Raw genomic sequence first — 23,685 nt, forward strand, 5'->3', positions numbered from 1 at the left:
ATGACAGCCAGTGAAAGAGCCCATTTTTGGTCAAGAGGAATTTCATTGAGTAGATCTGAGGGAAATTTGGTTGATATGGAAACTCGGACATTCTCAAAAAGTTGCAATCTTACAGGTATAGGAATTTATAATGTCTGTATTTTTATAATGGAAAAGCAAATTCATAACTGGTAATGATTAAAGGTCTCAATATGAAAAGTGCTACAGATTATTAAAGGCATGACAAAATCCCAACCCTTTCATAGAAATATGTGTCACTGTGGAGACAGGCAGGATGAAATAAAATAGCCAACAGAGTACGAAAAATATCAGAAGGTGCAAAATTTCATGAGTAAATCAGTGACATCTTCCTTGAGAAGATATATAAAAGACGTCTGAGATCAACCAGGTATCCAGTGGTTGGACTGGCCTACAAAATCTTCACAGAGCATGTAAGAACTGAGTTGATCCTTGGAGAAAAATAACTTTTAGGACATTTGAATAGAACTAGATTTAAGAGTGAGGAAATAAGAGAAATGTTATTTTTTTTTAATGTGTGTTAAAATATTCAATACACGCTATGTAGAATCAAGAGTTCAGTCCTACATATAGTGAACAAAAATATCTGACAGTGAACATGGGAACTTCTGTCGGACACCTGATTACTTAGGTGGTCACATACGCTTCTATTTCCTCTAGAGCAGCATCGACTTCACAACATCCAAAGATTCACTACCAATATTTACTGAGCAAAAGTCAACTATGAGTTCCTTTAACCATAAAAAAAGCATGCATTCCATGTATTGTGCAACATATGGAAATTCTTACTAATTGTAAAAATATATCCTTATTCATATAAAATATGGGTTCGATATAAATATGTATGTATATATGTATGTTGGGTGCTAATCCTTAAAATACTCAGATCACATTGAGTTTACTGCTTGTAGCAATTGATTGAGATATGGAGAGCTTGCAATAATGAATTTATTTTTCAGGCTCATATTAAAATCTGTCAATGCAGAATTATTAGGAAATAATCTAAAGAATGCATAATGATTCTTTTATTTCATTTATAGTTAACAAGAACATTTTGGTTGTTAACATGTGCCTGAGGTTTGCACATATTGAATGTTATCTGAAAAGAAAAGTTAAAGGCATAATCTAGATATAGTGAGATCAACTATTCTATGTTTCGAAAAATCTATAATTGAATTATTCTGTTTGCTCAGAATAATTCTATGCTTATGCAAAACTGAAGTATTTTTAAATGATATAAGTGCATGTTGTTCTAGTTCAATCTCAAGAAAATACGAGAAACTCCTTATTGCCCACCTAGGGTGCATTTATTTGTTTAGTTTTAAAGTGATGATTACGTTTTAAGCTACAATAACATTACATTTATTCAAAACATGGTACAACAATGTTCCTTTTGTCACTTCATGCAAATGCAATCGTATTTGTCATTAGCTATGTAGTAGTTATTTGATTGGAACTACAAAGTAAAAGAAAAGTTACGGTGAGCTTTTGACTCTATGATTCAAATTAGACTTGAGAGTATCTGGGAGTGCCATCTCACCTTTGTTTTCCTTTGTCCTGTTTCTCTGACAAGAATGTCAAGACCATCCTGCGCTTCCCAATTGGCCAGATGCTGTAACCCTTCGTGGCCAGGATGCTTCCAAATCCACGAATCCATTCTGGAAGGAACTGGCCGCTTCCAACCCATTTTTGGATGACATCACGCAGCTGAGAAATAAGAAGAGTGGTCATCTCTCCATCTTGAAAGAGGATCCCTTCCTTTTCCACAGAGACATAGAAACGGGCACTTCTCCGGATTCCTCTGGTGATGAACTCGAGGTGCATCACTTATGCGAGCAGCCTGACTCGAGGAAATCTGGAAGATCTAAAAGTGTCTCAGAACTGTTGGGCATTTTGGATGACAGGGTGCGTGTCTCTGAGCGTGCACTGGACTCTGAGCAGATCCTGCTCCAGGACTTGGAATGGCTTCGGAATGACCGCGAGGCTTACAGAATGGCGTGGTTGAGTCAACGCCAGCTGGCGCGGTCCTGCCTGGATTTGAATTTAACCAGTCAGAGCCCTGGATGGGCCCAAACGCAAGCTGCAGACACCATCGTTTTTTGTAAATTAGATCACCAAGGAGGGTCAGTACAATTGCCCGGATCCAATATTACAGTGCATGTGCCCCAAGGGCATGTAGCTGTGGGGGAGTTCCAGGAGGTATCACTCCGAGTGTTCCTCGACCCCCCCCAAACGCTCAACCACGACCACTCCTGCACAGCGAGTCCGCTGCTGGAAATCATGCTAGGCAACCTTAACACAACCGAGGCCATTTTGCTGGAGATGAATATTGCAGCCAAAGTGAGGGCGGATCCTTTCAGCCAAGTCATGACGGAAGTGGTGTGTTTGCACAGCCGGGCCAGAGAAGGGCCTTTCAAGGTGCTGACCCACGGCTACCTTTATAAAGACACCATCCAAGTGAAATTAGCGGACTTGAGCAAGGTGATGTATTTTGTGGTTGCTGCCCAAGTCAAAGAAGTTCAGTCACCAGCGGTCACCATTTGGGATTATATCCACAAAACCACCTCGATTGGAATTTATGGACCCAAATATATCCATCCCCACTTCACTGCCATTTTCACAATTTGTGGCCACAGCTATATGCCAGACAAGCTCACAATTTCCGATCTTAAGAGGGGTGGGAAAAACATGTCTCCAGTTGTGTTTCAGCTCTGGGGAAAGCATTCGTTTTTACTTGACAAGCCCCAAGATTTAAGTATCTCTGTGTTTTCATGCGACGCTGATTTTGAAGTCAAGGTAGAAGACGCAAGGAGGGAAATTAAACAGAAAGAGTTACAGACTTGTAAAGCCATCCACCGACAGGTTTTGTTTTCGTTAGCTGACCCTGGAGATATACACTGGTTTGCTTTCAGTGTTCAAGTGGAGCCCCCCAATGGTAGACCAGTTGCACAGTTCTCTATCACGACGCCGGATCCGGCCCCAAACCTAAAGAAGTGCTCCCATTTGCCAGCCCAGTTGGTGGAGAAAGAAGTCAAGTTGGCTCCATTAGCATCAGCCCTGCTTGTCAAATACCCTACATTTCAGGATAAAAAACTGAACTTTACCAGTTATGGGGTCACCCTGAAAACAGTATTAAGACAAAGCAAGATCGACTACTTGCATGAATATTTCAAAGGGGACACAATAGCTCTTCTGGGAGAGACTAAGATAAAAGCCCTTGGGCATTCCAAAGTGAAAGATTGGTATGTGGGCGTCCTGAGAGGTAAGGTCGGACTTGTACACTGCAAAAACGTCAAGGTGATTTCCAAGGAGCAAGTCATCTGCATGTCAGATAGTGTATTCACATGTAGAAATCTCCTCGAACAGATCTCTCTGCCTTTCAAAACACTGACTTATGTCTACTCGGTGGTATTGACCTTGGTGTCAGAAAAAGTTTATGACGGGCAAGTTTTAGCTGATATCCTGGGCTACTCACGTCGGGCACTGGAAGATTTTGATCAGATGCAAGCAGAGAAAGAAGCAGACAAAGTTTCTTACATTGTAGAGAAGCTTAAGGAAGATTGTCATTCAGATAAAAATACGAGGAAATTTCTATATGAGCTTATTGTGGTAAGTATTGGTTTCTCATGGTAATTTATTTACCATAAGGAATAAATGTCTATTAATTTGGCATTGTTTATTAACATATACAGGACACAACTTAAAAACAAACAATCTCAAAGAAATGGAAGCTACTTCAAAGCAAACATACAGTTTTTCTGACAAAATCATATTCTTGGTTTCTTGTATTTGTGGATTTTTTTTTTTTAGGAATTAGCCCAATCATCTTGAACAGGAAAAGGAAATTTTTAATTTGTGCAGGATATCATAGTTAAAAGATCTCTTCTTCTTGAAATTAGTTTCAATAACTTAAATATATAGCAGCAAACAAAGACAATTTACTTGGCCATTATTATAGGTTTACTTTTCAGTGGTCTTTTAAAATATAATCTTTGTCTTTTCTTTTAACAAATAAATGTTTTTCTTCTGTTTGAATGCATCATGCTCCAGAATAAGATACCCTGATTCTCCTCTTATGCCTAATATTTTAGTAAGATTTGTAGGGTCAGTTTTTCTCAACATGGGGTAACATTAGTGGAGAGTTACAAAAAAGGTAAACAATTGTTTTTTATTTTAAAGTATAAAAACCAATATATATTTTCCAAAACAAAACAAAATCCCAAATCATCTAGGACATATTTATGAAAATAACTTCAATGTTAGTTAATCCCTAGTAAACATGAGAGCTGACAATCTCATGGTGGGCACATGTGTGCCACCCCTCCCTGTGCTGGGACTTCTTTGATTACTGTCTGCCTTAGTACTAAGTAAGTAAAACTAGTACCTTCATCGTACACAGAGGGGAAACTGAGTTTGAGTAATTTGTTCAAGTTTGTGAAATTTGTCGCCGTCATGAGATTTGGAAAGGTTCTGTCTTCAAAAACCTCTGTCTTCCTGACACAAATTTAAGTTTACCTGTATGACTGCATTTGCGCATGCGTGTGTGTGTAGCATGTTTGTGTGAGCCTGGGCAAGATCATATGGAAGAAGAAAGTTTTAATCAAAGGAAATTATGGGGACGGATTCAGTCTAGGGTATTAACATTTATTAAGATAACTAAGCAATAAGTGGGCATTTTATTCAATAATCCTGTGAGGCTAAAGGACATTGAGGGAGCCCTGCTAGTACCACAGTTGAACACTTGACTGTTAACCCAAAGGCTGTGGCAGGAACTCACCAGAGGTTGCACGGAAGCAAAGACCGGGCACCTGCTACTGTAAAGATGACAGCCTAGAAAACCAGAAGGGAGTTTCGATCTGTCCCACAGAGTTACTAAAAGTGGAACCAACCATGAAAGCAATGCAATGGCTCCAACATCCGGTTAAGTGGATAGCTTTAGGATGAGACTCCAAGCTAATAAGCATTCACAAAAATGCACGTGTGTCTTTCAGAGTTAATGTCTGAGACTACAAGACTATCATGCTAGAGTCTCACTTCCTACTGGCCATTCAGTGTCATCGCCAACTGGGTAGATGTTATACAATCTTTGTTGTAATCTTATTATCTTACAGAGTTCATGTTCACGTACGTACCTATAAAATACCAAAAAAACAAACTCACTCCCATTGAGTCGATGTCAATTCATAGTCCACAGGATAGAACTGCCCTATGAGTTGTAGAATCTGTAGCATTTTATAGGAACAGAATGCCTCGTCTTTAGAGGTGCCACTGGTGGTTTCAAACTGCTGACTCCGCAGGCTGTAGTCAAATGTATCCCTACTATACCTCCAAGAATCCTACTCATATATGGGTTTGAGAAATAAAACTGCTTCCTTATTTCACTTAGTGGCCTAAAAAAAGTTAATTGGCCAAATGGTTTTTAATGGTTCAGATTGATCATGGCTAAGGGAAGTTGGGATACAATAATTGATAGAATGCTGTGGGTGGCTAAATAGACAGTGGTGGTGAAAGAACTGATTCAAGGGGGGCGTCCTAAGACAGCTGAACAACTCACTCCATGCCTCAGTGGAGGGGTCTGGATCTCTGTGTGGAAGGGGCTTAGTTCAGGCTAGTTGACCAGAGGCAATAAAGAATGGGCAATGGTGCTCTACCCTTGATATTACCTTTCACAGGAAGTATGCATTTCTCTTAGGCCATGTATTTACTTCAGGTGGCTTGAAGGGGGGAGGAAGGGTATCAGAGACTGTGGGGTCTAAATGTAACCATCCCTAGACATTGACACTGGCTGTCCTTATGCGCTTGACAATAGGAAAAAACCTTCGACTTTAAAGCACTTTAGCAATTGATTCTACCGACTCATCATGGTCACAGAGGCTTAGGTTAGGAGTTATTATCATTGTATCCATTCTATAAATTAGTACATAGAAGTATTTTGTGGCTCACTTAAGCTTTTATACTTGAAGAGTTGGATTTTTCACTCAGATTTTGTGACTTAACATGCAGATTTCCTTTATCTAAAACAAGAAAATGGAGTAAGTATAGGTAAAACATCCCCTAACTTAGTATAAGAAAATAGTAATTTACCAATTAGTAGTAGTAGATGGTGATTTAGAGTCTTGCTAAATCAGTATAGTCTATGTAATCTTAACTGTAGATTCCATGTAGGCCTCATTATGTGTTCCTAGGAAAATGAAATGAAAAGATAATGGAGTTTTCTCCTGAACTTTTTGAAACCCCTTCATAAGCCTCCGTGGGAACAAACACTCTTCTGGGCACCTCTCCATTTCGTTACTTCCTCAGTCACTCTTCTCTACTGTCCAATGTTAGCAGATGAGCGTATAGCAACCAGTAAATTATGAGAGGTTATCAAACATATTTATTTCCTTCTTTAAACACAGACAATATACACATGCACGATTTTGATATGTTATTCATGGGAAAAGAGAAACTCAGTTGTGCTTGTCACATGCTTGGTGAGTGACAGCTCAGATGCCTTATTAAGGAAGAAAGAAGCCGATGATTTTGCATTGGATAACACAAAGTGCTTTATTTGTAGCACCTTGTAGTTCAATTTAATATACTTTCACTAATAGTATAGAGGAAGAGATGCATTTTTAAAATTGTAGAAATGAATGCTTCATTCAAATCTGCAGGAATGTCTCATCTTTGTGCAAAGGACGTAGATCTCAGATGTTTTAAATCATATTTTGATGAGAAAAAAAATGTTTCCCTGGAACACTGTGTCCACTACTTGCAGAAATCTCATGACCAATCATTTGGTAAGATGAGAAATTATCTTTTATCGAATGAGTAATCATTCCTGGATTGATAAGTCAGAGACAGTGAAAACAATTCAGGAATAATGATTATTTTGGGAAATGTCTAGTAAAACTTCTTTTTATAATCAACACATTAAGAAGCTCATTCGTTTAATGAGTTTGGCTTAGTGAGGTTAGATTTGGCCATGATTAGTTAACCACAAAGTTGCTTCCACACCTCCCCTCATTGTGATCTGGCCAGGTCTGCTGTGCTTGATTTGTTAAAACTGAAGTCAACTGTTTGGTTTTACAAAATCGAAAGGAACAAAAGAGGCAAGAAAGGGGCCTCTCTCTAGGATATACATATGAACATTTGAATTTATAGAATCGAGCTTTAGACTCTCTTAATACTTACATGCCTTTAAAAAAATCATTCATTGTAGGCTCTGTTGAAGATGGATTGCCAAAGCTTAGTAGCTCGTCTCATCCAAGAGGCTGTGATTCTTACTTCTGCCGTCAAGCTTGGGAAAGGCTGGAGGGAGCTAGCTGACAAGTTAGTAAGACTCACAAAGCAACAGATGGAGGCCTATGAAGTTCCTCACCGTGGGAAAACTGGCGAAGTTGCTGTTGAGGTAAGATGTTCACTTGTCTCATTTGATAGTCAGCTCACAGATCAAATAAAGCAGATGTAACCAGCTTCACATGTAAGTATATGGAACACTTGAGGATCCACTCACGCACCAAAGCGGATTTCTGTGAACCCACGGATTGAGATAAGCACCTACCACTCTTCAAAGACCTTGACCCCCTTCAAAGTACCTTTAGGTTTGTAGTATGAGGCTACATGTGAATACACTGATAACATCAGCAAGGTAGCTAGTTAGTAGGTATGACTGTAAAGATAGAGGTCATTGAAATGTAAGTTTTGAAAGGAAGAGATGGGGCTCAAGTTAAGACAAAGTCGTGGGTTCCAGGAAGCCTAAACAATCAAGAGGGAGTGGAGATGGGAGCTAGAGATACCTCACAGCATCATTATTCTCTTCCAGTTTTACTTACAGTAAGAATTACAGACATCATGTGCAGTACTAAATAATAGCTCTTAATACAAAATATTAACTTTAAATCTTTTATTGATCTTAAAATAAATCTATACTTTTAGGCAAAAGTTAATTAGATATTTTCTTTAGATCACCATACAAAAAGGTGACCCCATTTCAAACTTAAAAACTATTCCAGCGAGGACCACAAGTGGCATAGTGGTTATGCATTTGGCTGTGAACTGCAAAGTCAGAAGTTCAAAACCACTAGCTGCTCTGTGAGAGAAAGACAGAGCTTTCTATTCCCATAAAGAGTTAGTCTCCCAAACTCACACGCCACTTCTGTCCTGTTACATAGAGTTACCACAAGTTGGCATTGACCTAATGGCAATGACTTTGAGACATCCTGCAATGTAGTCTTTACCTTTCTCTCAAATGAGCACAGGCCTTTTCAAGGTATGTCATCTGCCGGAAATCTCTCCACCTAGATGACTTGGGAAGAAGTGGATTCCATTTGTTGGATAAGCCTCGGACTATTAAACACAAGGATGGCAGTTTAAAACCTGTGACTCCTTGGACCAAAGATGAGATCCCTTAAAGATTTATATCTTAGAAACAATATATATATAATACTGTGCATTGATTTGATGGCAGTGGGTTTCCTTTCTTTCTCCACCATTGAACTTGACATTCCTATTTTCAGAACTGTTATCTTTCTTGAGGCAACCTTCTGCAGGACAAGATAACAGCTCAATGAAGAATATTAAGTCAAATCAAGTCACTGGAAATCTTAGCCTTCATTTTCTAGAATCCAGAAAATGGATCCCCATGCATAATGACCCTACAGAATAGGTTCACCTCCCTAAGCTTAGACATGCACGGTAAAACACAAGTCAGCATGACGTAAAATAGAGGGCAGGGTACTCACCATTAACTCAAATGTATAAAAAGTGAGCTGAAAGATGACAGACCTTCATAAAGAATCTATATATATTTTCAGGGATATGCTCTTATATTCAGATATTTCAGTAAACTGATCAAAAAGTTCTCTAATGAAACTCCATACTTTTGCTTTTCTTCATAGGCTCTGCTTTTCAAAAAAGGTTTTGTTGAGAGAGTGATCAAAGAGTTACGTATTTGGTCAGCTTGTTTAAGCATCTGGTTTCTCTCTCATTGTGGTTATTTGTAGTTTTCCTCTCCCTAAATCTTGATGGAGGCCAGTAAGCAGCCTGCTTTTCCATTACTTACAACTGCCCAGTCCCCATCACAAATGACTAAATCCACCCCTGAGGCCAAGAAACTCTCAGAAGCATAAAATAAAGCCCCCGGGTGTCTTTCAAGGGGCCAGAGTTTGATTTCTTGTGATTAATATGAAGTTACCCTTCTGATGCAGGCTATGAAATACCGAAGAAGGATCCATCGTATGTTGGGTCTAAATGTCTCTTCCATACAACCTACAGAAATTTTTATTGGGGGACCATTTAAGCTAAAGAAAAAGGTACACTAGTTTTCATTCCTATAATTCGGGAGTAAAATTGTGCCCCCTCAGAAGCAGACGATTGTGAAATAGGATCAACTTACACACAAGTCAAGGAGCTGACTTCAAAACCCATTGGCTTTAGCTCCTGGTGGGCGGTGAGGAGGAGGGAACTGGAATGGAGACAGGCAGATAACATGGCCCAGTGGTTCCCATGCTGCTTTTGTTTCCATTAGCTTGCTTTCCTCCGAGGGGGTACACAACAGACATTTCCCTGAACTTGTGCCAATGCCTGCAATCAGGCTCTTTCACTCATTCTCTATCCTTTCAACTTCTCTTCCCTCCCTTTGCTCTATTTTTATTGTGTCTAACAGACAGTGATTTGGCATTGGCTCTGGGTCAGGCAGGAATCCAAAATTTGTACTAAAATTAACTTATCTAATCCTTTCAACAAAAACCTGTTGGGCAGAGAGTGTTAGCTGAGACCCAGAGATGCTAAATAACTTGCTTAAATGAATATAGCTAGAGAGTCATGGAAGCCTATTTGAAACATAATTCTTGTTTTGGCTCAAGAACCTGAATATTGACCATAATACCCTATTTCTACCCTGAAAAAAAAATCCAAATTGGCATCTGTTCAAGGAGGTGTGATCAGCCTCAACATGCTGACCAAGGCTCAAGCTAATTAAAATATAGACAATACTAATAGTATGGTTCACCATTGTTTTCTAGAATAATTTTGACTATTGTAAGAAATTATTTTCTAAAGAGAAGAAAAGGTCTCTCTTTGGATGTTTCTGACAATGGCATTTCCTGAAATAAATTTAAAAAAATCTTCCCAAATTAAAATTTTAAAAATACCATTCAAATTTGTAAATGACATTGACATATAAAAATGAAGATTAAAATCTGATTATAAGCAAGAAAAATTTTTGGAGCATATCTTTTGAAAGAAAAAATTGCACTTACACATTATGAAATGTGATCATTGCAAATGTTTTCCTATGACAGGTAGTGAAAATTCATTGTTTATTAACACAGCGATGTGCATAGTATCAAATTAGTAACAGGGATCAGTAAATTATTAGAAGAGAAGAACCAACCATCTCCTAAACCTCACACTTGACAAGGAGACACCCTGGGAATGTCGGCGCGAGGACACGTTTATCACTTAGTTGCTGTGGAGTTGATTCCTATTCACGGTGCCCCCAGTGCGGAGAGGAACTGCTCCCTATGGGTTTCAAGAGCTTTCCAAAGCAGACTTCAGGTCTGTGTCTCTCTCTATTCACTGCCACGGAGTCCATGCTGACTCAACACCCCCTGTGAGTTCTCAGGCTCTAACTCTCTATGGAAATAGGCAGTCTTGCAGAGCAGCTGGTGGTTTTGAACTGCTGACCATTCAGATTATAGCCCAACACTTGACCACTGTATTACCAAGGCCCCAAACCAACCTTTTGTTAATAGTTGAGAGCACAATTGTTTGCGCCACCCAGGGACCCTGGTATTATGACACACATGGACCTAAGCAGAATGGGCTTCCTGTAGTCTTTTGGAAATGATTATCATGCATAACAATTTCTCTAGCTATTGTCTCCCATTAGGGTCACTACCTACCACTAAGGATGATGCTTTTTCCTTATTCTAGAAGGCCACCTATTCATTGAAGACACTAAAGTTTCCTTATTTCCCTTTTCAAGTTACCTTCTATCTATGCGAGCTGCTGGACTCCACCTCTCCCCAGGCCTTCTGGGCTGCCTGAGGCTGATTTCCTAGCAGACCCGGCCATGGCCCAAATGGCTATTGTCTTCACAGAAGCCCAGTGAAGTTAACATCCCTAATCCCAACCACTGCCCTGTAGAAAGTTAGGATTGACAAGATATTTTAATTTTTAAATGAATACTCAACCATTGAGATTACATTGTCTTTTTTTGTAGTGTTCTAGCAGCAACGTTTGTTCCTGCTCATTTTTCTGCATGGCAGCTCTAGGGTTCAGGCCACTCTTGTAAATCCAGATTCAAGATGAGAAAGTAGGTAATCCTCTAATAGGAAATGTTATTCTTCTTACACTCGTACATGATTCTGTAAGATTTTTAAAAACTGTGTGGTATCTTTGCTGTGTATCCTTGGCTTCAGTGTTTGGTATTCGTTCACACACACAGAGGAGCTTTTCAAGGTTTCCCAGTTTGCCACAATGATTAGCTACTAAGATAGAAATCAAGCCGAAGATGAGATTTGTGGTTGTTGTTAGCATTGGTTCCCTCTGAAGATTAATTTTCATTTTCCTGGTGGTGGGGACAAATTGTTCATATCTGAAACTTACAACATTTTAGACAAACATACGGTTAATTTCTAAAATAAATGAAACATATTGATTAAATCATAATTTTTAAAATCCCTATGGCCATTGAGTTGATCCCAAATGAGTGAGTGCACAGGACAGAATAGCGCTGAGCCCCAGGGCTTGCATACCTCTGCGTGGCAGCAGCTTGCCACACCTTCCACCCTGGAGTCACCAGTGGGTTTACCCTGTGTGCCTTTCTGTTAGCAACTGAGAGCCTGGGCACCCCAAGGCCGAAAGATGACAGTACATTTTGTCACTTATTCAGTATTTTTCTGAGTGTCAGCTATGTGAGAGCGTGTTCATTATAGCACCTTTTATTTCTACAAACCCATTAGAACTTTTAACAGATCAGCAAATGAGGTGAATGTATTTGTGCAAGTTATGCAGAATTATATGGTTATTAAGCAACAGAATTACGATTTGAATCTAGGTTTCTTTTTTATAAGAAACGCTTCTGTTTGTATGTATTTACACATAATTCTAACCAAGTTAGCATGCTAATGAGCCTTCTCAAAATTAACAAAAGGGAAGAAAATTCAAAGTTGACAAAAGCAGTTAAGGGGCACTTTCTAGTCCTCCAGGATGATCAACATTTCCCTGATTTGAGAGGACGAGGAAGAGATGTCGGTGCTTCTTGACATCAGCGATTGCTGGATAATATTGATGAGAAGGTGTGGACCGGCGGAGATGGTTTATGCTAATATTTTTTGAGAGAGATGTTTGGAGGTGTACGTGGGGGTTGATAAAGGAAAGTTTTTAATGACTGCCACACATAGACACTAAGAACCCTGTCCTCACTCCTGTTCCAATTCTTCTCTATTTATTAGCCAGGTTCCCTTGAGCAAGTTTCTATGAGTCAGAATTACCTGGATGGCAATGAGGTGGAGATATATATATATGTAACATGAGACCAATAAAAGTATCTGGCTGATTGGATGTTCACAGGATTCACTGAGATCATGTAAATGAATAAACTATTTGGCACACTGCTTTACACACTGTCAATCCCCAAATACAAATTAAATATTACTTTGTTAAGGAAGAGGAGGAAGAGATCATTTGGCAGCTGAATGACATGGAGTGATCAAAGAAAAATCACTAGAATGCGCCCACTCCTCACTTAGCAACATCGTTAGGTTCCAAAGACCAGGCCTTCATGCGAAATTGGGGATAACATGAAAATGGAGGACGAGTGCAGCATTGTATAACTTCCATGCCGTTAAGAATCATGGCTTAAAAAGTTGACACTTAGCTGTAGGCATTACAGCCAACATTACTCTTGTTTCATGTCTTGGCATTCATTATTGCCAGACGGATCATTAATGTGCAAAAGTCAAATAGTAGATATTTTACTGTTTCTGTACCTGTGAAATGTTGGCTAATGAGAGAGGTGATAAGTGGGGGGTAAGTGTAGAGTGACATTTTTCTCATATGATTCAGGAAAACTGTAGGAAGAATGTAGTTAAGGGAGCAGATGCTCATGATTTCAAAGCCTGTTTTCTGAGAAACTAGTAATCTATGGAAAACATTGAAGGAAAAAGTCTTGATAGATCAGCACTTGCTCACTAGCTTATCAGCATTTATTTCCTTTGAAAGATTTCCGGTGTGAAGGTCAAAGAAATGCTCTGGGACTGTCAGGCTTTCCAGTCTCACGTGACAACTCCTGAATTCTCTCTAATGGGCTGCCTCATTGTCCATTGATGTATCTGGGCCTGCTTTAGTTCTAGCCTTGATATTAGACCTGTAGGTGGCTGTTCTTTTGCAGTAAGCAGTAAGAAGTTTATATACAGTTTCCTAAAGAAAGAAAAAATATGTATCACGAGGAAATATACCTACCTATGGTAAAACATATAGAAAAAAGTATTCAAATCTTCATTGTGCAGCATAGATGTATCATATTTAAATGATCATAGTCTACTTTATATTGGTAGACCATGATATTCATGGTTATGAGTTGGGCTACTAACTGCAAGATCAGCAGTTCAAAACCACCTGCAGGAGAAAGATGAGACTTTCTACTCCTGTAAAGATTTACAGTTTTGGAAACTCACAGGGGCCATTCTGTCCTGTCCTATAGGGTCACAGTGAGTCAGTATTAACTTGATGGTTGTGACTTTGTACTAGACTAGATTACTAATTTCTGAAATGTTTAATTTGACAGCATATTCACATTTTTTGGCATGATTGAAGAAAGCAAGACAATTACCCTTCCTGAGGCAGCACATTGATTCCCAAGATCTTTGCTTTAATTCCAAATCATGTGTCCCAATAGCATACTAAAATTGATAAAAATAGTTATTACATTAGAGTACATATTTAGATATTTAATTACTGTGTACATTATGTTTTGATGTATAATTTAGATAAATTATCAATATCTTTGAGGGTGGCTTTGCTGTGAGGTGCCGGAAGTCAGTTCTGGCTCACAGCAACTCTATGCACCACAGAACTAAATGCTGCCTGGGCCGGAGCCGCCCTCACGGTTCTTGTCTTTTTGAACCCATTGTTGTAGCCACTGTGTCAATGGATCGAGATACAATAATGTTTGAGTCGGAATTTAGACTTTCTCTAGCATGGTTTATAGTGTAGAAAGCATACAACAACAAACAAAAACAACACAGAAACATTAAAGTCCAGCTAAGTTTAAGAGATGAACCAGTATGTAATCAAACTGATTAATAATAAAATAAGTTTGCATCAATATGGTAGTGAAAGAGTCTTAGATTAAGATCCGGGTGACTAAGGTTCTTTTATTTGATGTTTGACGGTTGTAACCTATTTTTAACAGAAAGCACAAGCATCACACTGACCAGCATTAACTGAGGCGCCCTGGTGGTTTTAGTGGGTTATATGTTGGGCTGCTAAGCTTAAGGTCGGAAGTTTGAAACCCCAGCTGCTGCCCGGGGAAAGTTGCTGTTTTCTACTCGCGTAAAGAGTCTACCCAGTCCTGTAGGGTCACTGTGATTCAGAGTTGACTGGTTGGCAGTGAGATTTTTTGTTTGAGGTTGGTAGTGGAAATCTTCCTATGTATTCTGTTGTGTAATTGGAAATATATTTTGGCACGAGGTACGCAATTGTTGTTGGTAGGTGCCATTGCATCCATTTCAATTCACATTGGCATTGTGTACAACAGAACAAAACACCTGGGGTCAATGCTCTGTTCGAGTCCATTGTTGCAGCCCCTGTGTCAGTCCATCTTGTTGAACATCTTCCTCGTTGTCGCCGCCTTCTACTTTACTCTGTTTGCTCTTCTTCTCCATGGACTGGACTCTTGGTAACGTGTCCTAAAGACAGGAGATGAACTCTTGTCATCCTCAACTTGAAGGAGCATTCTAACTAGACTTCTTCCATGACAGATTTATTTACGTATTTGTTTGTGTCTGGCACTTCGTGGTATTTTCAATATTCTTCACAACACCAAAATTCAAAGGCATCTATTCTTCTGCCTTCCTTATTCAGTTTTCCGCTTACGTGTGCATACGAAGCCATTGAAAACATTCTGGCTTCTGATGGTGCCCGGCTATCAAAAGAGATAGTGTCTGGGGTCTTAAAGGCTTGAAGGTGAACAAGCGGCCATCAAGCTCAGAAGCAAAAAAGCCCACATGGAAGAAGCACACCGGCCAGTGCGATCACGAGGTGCCAAGGGACCAGGTATAAGGCATCATGCAAAAAAAAAAACAACAACGATATAAGTGTGTGTATGTATGTGTATATATGTGTATATGTATATGTATATATATACCATATTGAATGAAGGGGGAAGTGCAGAGTGGAGACCCAAGGCCCAAGTGTCGGCCAATGGAGATCCCCTCATAGAGGGGTTTGGGAGAGGAGATGGGTTAATTAGGGTGCGAGGTAGTACCGATGAAGAACACAGCTTTCCCCCAGATCCTGGATGCTTCCTCCCCCCAACTACCATGATCCGAATTCTACCTTGCAGGGCTGGATAGGATAGAGGCTGTACACTGGTACATATGAGGGCTGGAGGTACAGGGAATCCAGGGTGGATGATACCTTCAGGACCAAGGGTGTGAGGGGCGATGCTGGGAGAGTGGAGGGTGAGTGGGTTGGAAAGGGGGAACTGATTACAAGGATCCACATGTGACCTCTTCCCTGGGAGAGGGACAGCAGAGAAGGGGGGAAGGGAGACTCCGGATAGGGCAAGATACGACAAAATAACGAGGTATAAATTACCAAGGGCACATGAGGGAGGGGGGAAAGGAGAGGGAGGGGAAAAGAAAGGGAGGACCTGATGCGGGGGGCTTGGGTGGAGAGCAAATGCCTTGAGAATGATTGGGGCAGCGAATGTATGGATGTGCTTTATACAATTGATGTATGTATGTGTATGGATGGTGATGGGAGTTGTATGAGTCCCTAATAAAATGTAAAGAAAGAAAAGAGAAGAAAAATGATTAGGGCAAGGACTGTACGGATGTGCTTTGTACAGTTGATGTATGTATATGTATGAACTGTGATGGGAGTTGTATGAGCCCCTAATAAATTGTTAAAATTAAAAAAAAAAAAAGAAAACACTCTGGCTTGACCAGTACACCTCCGTCCTCCAGCTGAGACTTCTGCCTGTTAGCACAGCGAAGATGCCTCTTGTAGCAGATGTGCTCCATGGAACCCAGCACCGTGTTTCCCGACTGCTGCCACGTGGGCATTGGGCAACCCATGCATGCATGCAAAATGAAGTTCGTGACAATTTTAGGCTTTTCTATGTTTTTTGTAATGTTGCATATTGATTCCATTGTCTTTTTCTTTTCCTATATTTAGCTGAATTCATACTGAAGGGATAGTCTTTGATCTACATTAGTAAGTCCTTCAAGTCTGTCTTTGGTTTCAACAAGCAAGGCTGTGTCATCTGCGTGTCACAGGTTGTTAATGAGTCTCCCTCTAGTTCTGGTGTCTGATTCTTCTACATCGAGTACAGTTTCTCTGAATAAGTATTTGTTGAGTAAATATGGTAAAAGGATACAACCTTTCCTGATTGTAAACCATAAAAATTCCCCGTATTGTGTTCAAACAATTGCTTCTTGGCCTAAGTATAGGTTCCACGTAAGCATTAAATATTCTGGGATCCTTTTCTTCACAATGTTATCTTTTGCATAGTCAGTAAAACATAGGTAAATGTCTTGATTGTATTCCACACTTTCAGAAAAGATCTATCTCACATCACCAATGATATCTGTCTTACAATGCCCTCTTTGGAATTCAGCTGGAAATCCCTGCTGTAATATTTTTTGCTTGTTTGTTATTTTAAGCATACTGTTAGCTACCTGAGCTGTTAGTATCACTGTGTGGTGATTTTCACATTCTGCTGTATCAATTTCATTCAGAATGGGCATAAAGATGGACCTCTTCCATTCAGTTGTCCCAGATGTATTCCACACAGTCTTGACATAAACTAGTGCCTGCTGCCAGCTCTCTCCTTCTGGTATTGCAACTGGTCGACGAATCATCGTGTTATTCTGTCAATCCCTGAAGTGTTGATTTGCTCCAATGCCGTGGATACAGTTTGGATATTCTCCTTCAGTATCACGGGTGCTGATATAATGTACAATGCCCAGACTATTTTGTAGAATGAGGTGGGGAATATGGATCCAGAGAGGTACTCTACAGTAACCAAGAATATCTGGATTAAATAAATACAGGGTCTGAATTTGGACCCACTACATGTGCTTTCAAATCCTAAACTCTTACCATTGTATTATTTCTCTATTTTTTGTTAGCATTTACATTGAAAGGATGGATTGAAGAAGTGTGATATTTTTTTTTGTCAAGTTCAACATTCAGATGTCTTCACTGATACATGGTTGGGATTGGGAGGACTAGCATGGAGGTAGGATTCAGGAGCAATGGATGGTGAGGAGGCAACTGGTGTCCTTTTAATTAAAAATCAGGAAGAATCGTGTGACTAACAGGATTTTCTCTGGCATAGGCAATTCTGAATAGATAGCAGAACAAGAGATGCATTGTCTATCTTCGTTCGGCTCGTTTGTAACTTGCAGTGATTATTTCCAGAGCAAATAGAGCTGACTATGCCCAGACAGACTTTTCCTAGAAAACCTTCCCATCTAAGTAAGCACCATCCCCTTCCAAATACATAAGAGCCCGTGATAGCCTCCCTCTCCCTGAAGATAGCAACAGCCTCATCTTCAATAGCAGTTATATTGCTACCCATCACTGGCACAGTAAGGTCGCCCACAAGTGTAACTAAAGATAGGCCCTACATAATAATCATGACTAAAGTATATTGGCCTTGGTACTACTTCATCAAATGCTGCTTAAAGTAAAATGTTCCTCTTATACTTTTTTTGAGGAAAGTAGGTGGAGAATTAATTCTTTAAATTATTAATCTTTTAATGTATCAAGATGTAATTATGCAAAGGTAATTAAATCAATTGGATTCATTATGCTATTCATATCATGAACTAAAATAAGACATATAATGACAGTCAAACCTGAACAGCTTTTCTGCATGTTGCAGCTCATTATCTGGTGCATTATCTAATGAGTCTTATTGACTTCTGGGAATAAGCAGTCTAAATTTGGAAAACTTTATTTCTTTTTTCATTTCTCTTGGCATCACATTTATTACTGTCATGGCTCCCTTCCATTTTACTTCATCATCTAATATCAAGAAGATGAACCAAAGTAATATTACTTTCACATCAATGCTGGGACTTTGGAGAATTTCAATTTGGTGGATTACATGCTGCCCTTATGGATGCTGCCCTTTATATGGAAAAAGACCCAGACACACAAGTGAGAAATGAACAACTTTATATTTTAGAGGCCTCCTGTTTCCTGTTCAAGGAATGAATCCACAACACTACATGAGTGACGGCATGTCAGTGTTTCAGACATTTGTGAATGGAGATTAGAAGACAGATTGTTTAGTGGTTAAGAATAATTCAAGAAAAATAAGCCCTTTGGAGGATGTTTTCCTTTCAATTGGGCAATGCATAACGCTAGAGCTTCTGCATAGCTTGTCTTAATCATAACATCAAGCAAGAGCAGCGCAACTATTTTTAAAAAGTTGACCAGATAGACAACATGAACCCGAGAGAGATCTTGGCAGTTCTCAACTCCTTTCTAGCTTCTGGAGAATTTTCCTTAAGCCATCCTGGAAAGAAAATTGTTTATTCTATCTTATGTCTTCAAACATTTCCAGAGAAAATGACTCCATTTTCACTTTATGTTATGGCAGTATTTAAAATCCATTGTGGCCTTAATGCCACCCAATTCTGGAGCATATTTCCTTATACCTACCCACTGAAGTCATGGGAGCTGCTACTCATCATGACCCGAGGAAGTGTTTGCGAGGTCATAAATCTCAGAGAGAGCAGGGTACCCGATCTTTCTCCCACAGAGCGGTTCGCAGGCTAATGCTTACCCAATAGCTCTATTCAGGCTCCATCCGTCTAGAGTTTACCAATTGATGCAAGCTACTTCTACTATCTTTTCATGGTCACTTGCTAAGGAAGAAAAAATAGAATGATATAAGATAATAAGAAATACTGAAGTAATGAAAGTGAATTTAGGACTATATTTCAATTGTGAAAGGTGTTGCCTTGGGAATGCATCTCGGGCTGCTAACTGCAAAGACTGAAGTTCAAATTCACTAGCTGTCCCAGAAAAGAAAAGTTCTTAAGAAAATATATTGCACAAGTCATATTTGTTACCTGTTATACAAAACTATAATTTCATCTTTTAAATATTCAGAGGACATTTCTGGTTTATGTTTTAAAAAAAATATACCAGGGCAATCATTTCAGAGGTTCTTCCATTCTTTCTGACTCCAGGAACTCTGTTCAGTATTTTTCTCATTTTGAGCAGGATTCTAGGAAAGTATTTTTATGAGCAGTGCACAATTTGTGTGTGTGTGACTGTGATTCTTAGGAGAGGTCTGGTTTCTGCAACACTTGATGCCAATGTAGCATAAAATCACATAGGTATTGAACATTTCTCAATTGTTGTTCGTCATAAAATATCTTCAAATGCTTCTTTGATCAGATTCACTTCTCTAAGGACTTCAGACAAGGTCTTAGAAGCTTCTAACTGCAAACACCACTGTGTTCAACAGTCTATGAAAAGGGAGAGTACTGTGCCATCTAGTAGTACCTCAGTCTTTGATGTAACTGCAACATAGACTAGAGGATGTAATATTTTTACAGATATCTAGACTCACTCTCTGTAGGATAGCATATGCATGTGGCGCTGCTTTCCATCAGATTGGGACAGGCAGGATGGAGTCTCACAAAGTGCTTCTCTGAATGCTTCTCAATCCACTGCTGTGCGACTTGCCTTTGTTTACAAGTCTATAGAAAAAGAGACTCCTTTACATTCATATTCTCTCCGTGATAGATTCTCAAATTCTCTATGGATCCAATTGCTAAGGATAAAGTCTATATAGAAAGATGTCAAATGATTTCTGTTGCTGAAAAAAGAACCATGGTGTGATGTCGTTGTATCTCCTTCAGTTCTGTATCTGGTGGAATCTAGCTTTGCCAAGAGAGGTCTCGATATAGGTGTTTATGACTATTCACAAATGACAAGTTGGACCAAAGCATCAAATCTTCTTTTGAGCTGACTACTTAGCCTTTTGTCTAGACTGGTTTAGAAACTATTTACATATGCATTTTATCCTTTATGTTTAACTTCAATTGTAATGTTGTAGGGAAAAGGTGATAAATTATATCCTTAGTCTCTATTTTATGTGATAGGACTGTTCGTGGAGATTCTATTTTTAAGTAGGTAGCGCTGCATATTCTTTAGCTCAGTCTGTGTTTCTACAATTTGCAAATGATAGAATCATAATTGAATTCTCAGAAAAGTAGCAAATAATGTTTATATTCCAATTATACTTAGATAGTTCTGTGTGTGTGTGTGTGTGTGTGTGTGTGTGTGTGTGTGTGTGGTCTTTTCCCTTGAGAAAATTCCTTTTGAGGTGTGTGTGTGTGTGTTCTAAAATTTGTCTCTTATTTGGTTTGTCTTTGGCTCTCTCTCTTGGAGCCTGGTTGCCTTGGTTACCATTACATACAGCTTGTATGTGAAGTTCCCCTTTGACGTACATCTATTTCTATGGAAACAATGATGTCATTTTTATGGTTAGATGCTTAGGGAGAGCATAATGAAGAAGTTGAACAGTGAAATTTCATTTGGTCAGAAAATATATTATTAAAGTATTTTTAATTAGAGCACTATTTGTTGCTTCCCCCGGCATGATCATGAAGCTAATCTTTTCCTTGTTTATAGATGTGCTTGAAGACAACTACTAAGTGTTAAGTAGACCATGTGCCATTTTACCACACCGCATGACAGTCATAGACATCTTCACAGGCACATAGCTTGAAAAGAAATATTATTCTAGCCTTAAAAGTTTATCAGAGTGAAAAGTTTATTTCAATTACATTGTTACTATGAAATATTATTGAACAATGACTTATATTTCATTTCATAACAACAGCAATGTTTAAATAATAAATGATAGACCAATGGGTGGGAGAGTGTCTATTTATAATCATAATTTTAAGGGGTCTAGTTTTAGAACTGCAGGGCAATAATAAAAGAATGTTAAAATAGATGAATTATAAATAACAAAAGAAATGTTACTAAAAGATTGATGATATAATAAGTCCTGTACAATTGGTGTTCTATTTTCTTTTAAGTCTGGAGGGCCATTTTTATCTTGAAATAAATCTCTTCGCTCTGCTCCCACACAACTTTGGTTTAATTTTCTTTTCCTATTCAGATGATGTGGAAACCAGCCTATGACTTTCTGTATACTTGGAGTGCTCGCTATGGAAGCAGCTACAGAGACCTGTTACAAGACCTTCAATCAGCTTTGGACAGAATGAGAAACCCTGTGACCAAGCAGTGGCGGGATTTAACTGGAGCATTAATACTCGTCAATTCTTTAGAGACTCTGAGAGCAACTGCATTCTCAGCTTCTGAGGAAGTATAGAAATGGCAGGTGTGTGTGTGGGTGATTTGAAGACAAGGAAAGGTAGGAAGGGGACAATGCATGTGTGTGTCTAAGAAAGACAGAGCACTGGCCTCTGAAAAGTATTATACTAGTTTCGTTTATCATGTGGAAGCTCAGTCTGAAACAATATCCAAGTGAAAGTTTTATAGGGGGAAACTTTAATGCATTTTTGTGTATGCTTCATGTACAACCATTGGACTACATTGTTGTTGATGGATGAAAGGAAAACCCTCTGTCAAAGTTACTTCAATGTCCTTTATTTAAACTATTTGCTTATTGGAATAACTACATGACACGGTGCCTGTGAAGAGCCCGGCTGGCAAAACGGGTTATATATTGGGCCACTGACCACAGGTCAGTAGTTTAAATTCACCAGTTGCCTCCCAGGGAGAAAGATGAGGCTTTCTGCTCCCCTGGAGAGTACCCTGTTCTATAGGGTCACTATGAATTAGAATCAACCCTGGCAGAGAGTTTGTTTTTCTCATCAAATACATGAGAAGTTCTCTGGGAATGACTGGAGTTTTTTGCAGATAGATAGGGCACAGGGGAGCATAGACCTACAAGCACAAATACACTTAAGGGCTGCATGGGGTTTTTTATACCTATGGCAGTTACATAATTTCATGTTAATTTGAAGAGGTATAAAAGTGTAGGAGTGGAGTTTTGCCTGTCAATCAGGTTGCAGCTTGATGACCTCACTTGGAGCTTTGAGAGATCTGTAGCTCTCTGGAGGCTGGTGTCTCCCTCTGCCTTCACCTTCCTGCTTACTGGCCACCAGGAGGGCTGCTGGAGTCCTGCATGTTTTCAACCAACCCCGGATCCACATGATTATGCACCCACCAGCCTGCGGGCTTCCTGCATCCTGTGTCACTGGCATGTTGCTATGTGAGTCTGAAGACGGATTTATGGACTAGCATTGGATTTATGGACTTGACTTGGATTGGGCTGGGATGTTTTCTTGATATATAATTACTCTTGATATAAAGCTTTTCCTTATACATATATGAGTGTCACTAGATTTGTTTCTCTAGTCAACCTGGCCTGATAGCTTTTATCCTTCATCAGAATTACCGAGTATTATTTCCATTTTTCCCATAAACACAAGACTAGAGAGGAGGTCCAAGGGTATACAGGTCAGATGAAGTATACTTTGGATTGGCATAATGTGTTTCTATTTATTTAATTGTTTATCTATTGTCCCGACCAGGGGGACATCAACAACGTGGACCTGAAAGAGGGACTGGGAATGAAGATGGGCAAGGGTGCGGAGATATGGAGGCAAGACAGGAATCTGATCACGCCTTATTTATTGAGTTGAGAGCAGAGGTTTAAATAGCCAGTGAAGGGCTGGCACCATTAAGTCACATGTAAAATAAGGTACAGCTGAGGTAGCCAATAGTCGTGCATCTCTAAATAAGGAAGAAATGGCGGGCAACTGATCAAACAGGTAAGTATGCTAATGAAGCATTCCTGGTGAGCCTGGGGGGAGATGCCTTCAGTCAGGTATTGACCAATGAGCATAGCAGCTGTTAGTGAAAGAGCACCAATCCTAGCAAGGGTCAAGGCAGCCACCCTCTGGCGGAATTGAGACAAAGGGCAGTAAAACCTCAGGGCAGTTTGTATGGCAGGAAACTGAGAGTAAATTCATGGCTTAAATCCAGGGTGGGGAGGCATGCAGTTCCCTACAATCTATCATATAGCTGAATAGCAAACAAAAAGTTTTAATGCGTTTTAGAACTTGTTAGAGATTGAATTATGCCTTCTCCCCACCCAAATATGTGTTGCACATGCTAATCTCACTACCTGTGGTCCTCATCTCATTTGGGATAAGGTTGTCTTTGTTATATTCATGTAACAGGAGTAGTGTAGGGTATATTTTGAGTCTCTTTCTTTTTTGAAAAGAGATTAAACCACAAGCTAGAAGCCTAAGTGGGAAAAGAGAGATATCCAACCACATGAAGCCTCCCCCGAGATCCAGTTTCTCCTAGTCCCTGACTTTGGCATTCTGGTCTACTTAACAGTGAGAAAATAAATGTCTGTTGGTTAAAGCCAACCACTTGTGG

The 23,685-nt window shown here is 39.4% G+C and overlaps 1 protein-coding gene across 1 annotated transcript; it reads left to right on the plus strand.

The window, feature by feature from the left end:
• Positions 1-22,081, plus strand: MACC1 (MET transcriptional regulator MACC1). The gene is made up of 4 exons (XM_075557583.1): positions 1-115; positions 1,592-3,627; positions 7,220-7,408; positions 21,389-22,081. Exons 1-4 carry the CDS (start codon positions 1-3, stop codon positions 21,599-21,601), a joined length of 2,553 nt encoding a protein of 850 aa, XP_075413698.1. The 3' UTR covers positions 21,602-22,081.
• The last annotated feature ends 1,604 nt before the right edge of the window (positions 22,082-23,685 follow it).

Source organism: Tenrec ecaudatus, chromosome 9, assembly GCF_050624435.1.
Source record: "Tenrec ecaudatus isolate mTenEca1 chromosome 9, mTenEca1.hap1, whole genome shotgun sequence".
NCBI lineage: Eukaryota > Metazoa > Chordata > Mammalia > Afrosoricida > Tenrecidae > Tenrec > Tenrec ecaudatus.